Source organism: Lampetra fluviatilis, chromosome 19, assembly GCF_964198595.1.
Source record: "Lampetra fluviatilis chromosome 19, kcLamFluv1.1, whole genome shotgun sequence".
Lineage (NCBI taxonomy): Eukaryota > Metazoa > Chordata > Hyperoartia > Petromyzontiformes > Petromyzontidae > Lampetra > Lampetra fluviatilis.
The window spans coordinates 3,207,334-3,213,195 of NC_136293.1; the positions used below are offsets into that span (position 1 = coordinate 3,207,334).

At 50.2% G+C, this 5,862-nt stretch overlaps 1 protein-coding gene across 1 annotated transcript; it reads right to left on the minus strand.

Annotated features, from left to right (window-relative positions):
- Window positions 1-1,210: 1,210 nt before the first annotated feature.
- Window positions 1,211-5,554, minus strand: LOC144937494 (inhibin beta B chain-like). Its single transcript, XM_078864741.1, has 3 exons — window positions 5,071-5,554; window positions 1,767-2,076; window positions 1,211-1,676 (listed from the first exon to the last, which is right to left on the minus strand). Exons 1-3 carry the CDS (start codon window positions 5,552-5,554, stop codon window positions 1,211-1,213), a joined length of 1,260 nt encoding a protein of 419 aa, XP_078720867.1.
- Window positions 5,555-5,862: the final 308 nt, after the last annotated feature.

A 5,862-nucleotide genomic window follows, 5' to 3' on the forward strand; every position in this document is an offset into this window, starting at 1 on the left:
AGGGGATCAAATACTTTTTTCCCTCACTGTATGTATGTTGAAGTTCATTCGCACCGTACGGAGTCAACCGTACTATAATGGGAGGTGTGGGGATAGGACAAAAAACAAAACACAAAAAGCACTTCGAAAACAATGAGTTTTCAATTTAGATTTCAAAGTGCATAGCTCCAGTGGCTTCCTAACATTCAAAGGAAACGCGTTCCGGACGGCCACAGAAGCGCATCTGAAAGCGCACGATGCAGTGACCGTCTTTATTCAATGTTTAGCCCAAAGCCGCTGCTGCGAGGATGACTGGAGTTTGCTAGATGGTTTATGCTCCTTGTGGTTAATTTGTGGCAAGCACTTTGAGTGTAACGAGGGCGACCTTGTGCGTAGTTCGGCCATGTGTCCGAGGCTGTGTGACATCGCTGCGGCACCCCTGCCGTCATCCTACGTGCATAGCCGGTCAAGAGTGACTGAGCAACGCGCTTGGGTCCTGATGAGATTACCGGAAGGGCTATGAAGCTGATATTTGGCACAAAATATAGTTGAGTCTATGCTCATGACGAGATACGTCGGAAAGCCACATAATTTGATTTTAGATCCTTGAGAAAAAAATCGATTCATTTTAGTTAAATTTCATTAATATTTTTAGTTTCTCACTTTTTAACCTAGGCATATAAAAGTGTGAAGGATTTGTACATGTTGCGGAGGTAAAACTGTACATGTTTTACCTCCGCAATAATTGAGCATTAACATTTCAATTGTTTGTTTTTGAGCCAAGATCCAAAAACATATTGCATCATTTCGTTTTCAAGAGGGATGAATCTGTATGTGACATCAAAAAAGAAAAAAATATTTTGGGCCCCCAATTTTTTGTCACTTTTTCTCTTCTGAACCTAGCCCGAGAGACATTTGTATCTGGGGTGTTTTGGAGGGCGCCGAATCCATCTCTACATATAAATATAAAAAGACATACGAAAACGGTTTAATGAGCGACTTGAGATTGGTGGGAGGGAAGTGGATCCTTTGAAAATAAATTTGTCCGTAAATGTTCCCTGTCACTATAGCTGGGCATCTGCAAATCTGATCACCCTGTATTTGAGAAATTACTTTAAATTATTACGATTCTTTTTCCTCACAAACAAAGCTTTACACGTATGTGAGGCATATCGTGGCCTCGCGTATGCTTAGGTGCGTGACGGCACGACGAGAGGTTGTTTTTATTCTCTCAGATGCAGCCGCACTCCTCTGCCACCATGTCTGGCACGTCCTTCTTCATGATGTTGTTCTTATCATCGTAGTAGAGCATGGACACCGAGCTGAAGCGGACGGGCACGCAGCAGGTGGTCTTAGCGGCCACGGACCCCAGGCCGCGCAGGTTGTACTGGTTGATGATCACGCTGCGCAGGGAGGAGGCCGAGATGGTGCCGTTCAGGACCTGCGCCGCCCTGCACTCGCCCTGGCAGTAGTTGCTCTGGAAACCCGCTGGCTGGATGATCCAGTCGCCCCAGTTGATCTTTCGAAACTCCACGTAGAAGCGCTGGAGGCAGCACAGGCTGGACGAGCCGTCGCACTCAACACTTCTCCTGCGCGTGCGGCTCCCGCCCTGAGACGACGCCACGCGCAGCAGGAGGAAGGGCCACCCGTGCGGTCCGAATTCCGCCAAGTCCACGTTCTTCTCGCCACCACCGCCGCTATCAACAGCAGCAGGGGCGGAGGCGACGGCGGCGGCCTCGCCTTGACCTTTTGCGGCCCGACCCGACAGCACGACGCAGCCGTCGCACTCCACGCTCACGGCGAGCGCCCCGTCCGCCCTCTGCAGGGCGGCGCGCACGGCGTCGAGCAGCGGCACGGCGACCCACGCATCCTCGGCGGTGACCTGGACGCGCCGCTGCACCTCGACGGTGGGGGCGCCGGCCGAGCGGACCCTGACGCGCAGCAGGGCGGCCACCGCCGCGCCGTCGGGAAGCTGCGGGCCCCCGTCCGCGGCGTGCACGTGGAGCCACAGCTCGGCGCTGCGCAGCCACGCGACGCGCAGCTGTTGCTCGGCGGGGAACTCCAGGCGCAGTTGCAGGGCGCCCGAGTGCCAGCCATCTGCGCGAGTTTGGAGTGTTGGGATTCGGGGGGATAGCGGTTAGTGCGCCGCGTTACGAACCCGGCGACCCGAGTTCGAATCCCGCTCACTGTTCGGGGCGATACGGTGGCGAGGTGTTAACTCCCTCCACTTGGTATGCAGGAGGGCGTGAGTTCGATCCCGACCCTGACGCCTGCTGTATATTTGGGGTTTGCGTGTTTTCCCCGTGGTCGTGTGGATTTTTTTCCGGGTTTATGGTATTTGGCTGCGATACATGTCTACGTGATAAGCCACTTCATTGAGCTGTCATTTGTGGTCAAGTCGCTTTTGAAAAAAAGCTACATAGCTCAGTGGACCCTATCTGGTAAAATAAAATAAAAATGTTTAGTTTATATACAAAAACAACTTTTCGTAATACCAGTGACGATTATCTGAACCGGTTGTGGGCCTCCTCTAGGTCGACTCAGCCTCAAATGAGTACCTGGTGGGGTGTAAATATCGCCACTGGAGAGACAAAGGCGGACAGGCGTGGTGCTGGCCACCCACTCCCTCGTGTGCCGTGCCCGCCTTCATAGGTGTTCCTCGCTAACAGCACCAGCCCCGTAAGTCTTTTGAGGCTTTATGGGGGATCGTTGTCTTTGCACAGCGATGATGAACCGCAGCCGCCCCACTCCCGACGGGAGGCGAATTGAGGCCACGTGCGCGGACACATTCGGGTATTATTTGTTATGCCACTGGAGGGGAAATATGATACTGTAAACAGTGATGCTGCATCACATTATACTTAAATTTAGATTTAAAACTTCCGTGACTGCAGGGATTCACATTCTTGGTTCTTTCGGTAAAGTCACGTAGAAGGGAAAAAAATATAAAACACATTATATTTGTTGTAAATGTAGCAAAACCCAACATTATTCTCTAACACTGCCTTAAAAGGAAGGTAATATATAATAGACAACATTTTGGGCAATGATAGAAATAGTTTATTTTAATTTGGATATATTTTTAAAGTGATTTGTTTACCTTTCCTATACTTTGCACTCATATCGTGTTTTTTTGTGTTGTTTGTTGTTGCAACGTTCTGAGCTGCCCCTACAGGACATCTGTAAAAAAAGCTTCATAGTTTATCGGATTCCTCTAGTATGAACACATATTCTGATTCTCAATGGCCTTTCAGCACACTTCTACACTGGTGTGCTATCAAGAAGGGCCAATACCCGAAACACAACCTATGATATATACAAATACTTTTAAGGCCACGGCGTTGTTGAAAAAAGCTATGCGTTTTTATCAGAATGATAATAATGCAACTTGCTTATCCAGAAAAAGCCTCATTGAGTCTCATGATGCATTTTCAGAAGCCACTATCACAAGCGCTTCATGTGCGGGGGAAACCGGAGCACATAGATAAAAACCACGCACCACGAGAGGAGGACAGCGTTCTAAGTTCCGCATAACCTAGTTCACTAAATCCCCAACTCGCTGCACTGCCATCTACTTGATGCCCCAATTTTTTGGTTAAAGCTTTGGATTACAGGCCATGCACCGCCATTGTTGCACAGGCAGTGTAAAGGGAATAATTCGGAATGTTCCAGCAAAATAGCTTTCACTTTTAAGAGACGCACTGCTCGACGCCTCCTTTGAACACGCGGACGGCTTTGACTTTTTCACTTGACCCCGTGGTCCTGCGGTGGGAACGGGGGTTTGCTTTCCACTGACGTACTCAGGCTGCTAACGCATTCACGCCTTCAGCCGAAACATATTTTACGGCTGCACTCGCACGAGCTGCATTGGCCCAACTGCCAGTAGCAACGGTGTGCTGGCCACACTGTGGCCCGCGACGATGCCCCCTTTGCGCGTATCTGCGGGATCAGATCCAATTTAAGACCCACAACTGCCAGCAGGCTTATTTCACCAAATGATTATGATGTGCTCCTTAGGTTTCTGTTCTCTAAATTTGTTTTACAATTATCGGAAGCTGCTTAATCGCCCAGTTGCGATCTACACCAAAAGCTCAAATTGGTCAGTGTTGTAAATGTGGTTCATTCGTGGCGAATTTGACTCACGATCAGTAGCTATCGATCGAATGGAATGAAGCAGTGGAAATTGGAAGGGGCTCCTATCGATGAATGGCATTGCAGCTCAGAGCTCAGAGCTTTAAAAATGTATCCACAATTTGAATGAGTCCAGCCTGTGATGTTCCGGTTGAAACCACAGTAATCCTTTAAAGACCAAAAGCTGGGTTTTTCCACACGACACAGGAATGGATCAATGAGAGTGCGACTCTGTTTGAGGATTTTGGGGCAAATGGAAAACTTGACTGAAATTGCCAGGGTTGGGAGTTTAAGGACCATTTGGGGATCAAATCGGCCCACTATCCCTGTGGGATCAGGCTAACACCTCCCTGGTGGATACCTGGACTTTGTGGAACATTGCCGGCTGCCATCCTTTGGAGAAAATTACATTTGCCAAAAGAATGTGGAATTTACACAACAGGGATGCAAGCCACTTCATTACTCATTCGTGCAGGAAGATCCTTTGATTTTGACAAAAACACAATTTCACAAACTGAAGTTGGAAATGAATGTTTACATCCAACACTTATCATTGACGCTGCAATGACTGAGACACTTCTTATTAAAGAACTCTTGCGGTTTTGAATTGAAATGCGGTGCTCAGCGAATCGCTAAGCATCACTATCAAAGGTCGCCGCATGCCACATGCAGACAAGAACATCACGGTTGCGCTCCAGCTGTGTCCCCCACCTGCATTCACTTTTAGCGTGAAATCCGTCCACGCCTTCTAACAAAGTGGACACGCTCCTCATTGGGAGCCGCCACGGTATTTTTCCCCACTTCGACTCTTTTTAATTGAGCTGCCGTCCAACCGCTTGTTACTGTGAACGCTCACCCGTGAGGCAGCAAACACCACTTTCACGTGGGTTCTCATCGCAGCCTTTTGCCTGGTTGTGTTTCACGGGTTGTGTGGGTGCAACGCTCGCGTAACTTACGCACCAAAGCTCGCAAAGCTTATGATCTCGGAGAAATCGTGGCCGCGCTGAGTCTTTTCGGTGTCATCGTGGCCTCGCCTGCCCCGTTTCGTGTGGTGCAGCTTGTTCACCGCAGCGAGCATCGCCAGCCGCGGAATGGGTCGAATGGCGGTCGGCCTCTCGTGGAGTCCCAGTTTGTTGAGGATATGGCTTTTCACTGCCTCTACGAGCAGCGCCTCTCCCTGCTTCTCCTCCACGCGACGCAGAAAGGCCATACCACAGGACGGGCAATCGTGTTTGTCAAGCTTTGATCTTGCGGTGACTCCGACTTCCGCCATGGCCCAGGTACTGACCCTGGCTGCCAGGTTAGAGCGGCCTTGTGTGGCCACTTGCGGGTCGAGAGGAGAGCCCACGGTGCACGCGGTGACCAGGAGAGCAAACGCGATGCCCGTGCGCGTGTGCATCTTGCGGCTTGCCACGATCCGCGCCTCGCACCTGGGGCCATGCATCTTCTTAAGCCGCGAGAACTCCCCACATGCGTAGGAGCAACTTGTATCCAGGTGTGCCACCGTCAGCGGGTATCTAGTTCTGCAGAGTGAGCAGACAGCCGGTGCTGCGGTTAAATATATATACCCTCACGTATGTAGAGCTGTCTCTTGCTGCGGAGTGGCAAGGGATAAATTATGTCAAATAGGCGAGAGCCAAATGTGTGTTTTTGGCAGAGCAGTCCTCTTAAGTATGTGCCAGCATTGCGAAACACCGTGGATGGCCTCCATATCGCATCGCGGGGAACGCTGATTTTGCGGTTGGTTCAACA

What these genes read in the sequence shown, in the direction of transcription:
- LOC144937494 (XM_078864741.1), bottom strand. Translation starts at nt 5,554, where the DNA reads ATGCATGGCCCCAGGTGCGAGGCGCGGATCGTGGCAAGCCGCAAGATG. An exon ending in CATAAGCTTTGCGAGCTTTG is followed by an intron (nt 2,077 to 5,070) that starts GTGCGTAAGTTA and finishes AAACTCGCGCAG; the next exon opens with ATGGCTGGCACTCGGGCGCC. An exon ending in GCGCTCGCCGTGAGCGTGGA is followed by an intron (nt 1,677 to 1,766) that starts GTGCGACGGCTG and finishes TGCTGTTGATAG; the next exon opens with CGGCGGTGGTGGCGAGAAGA.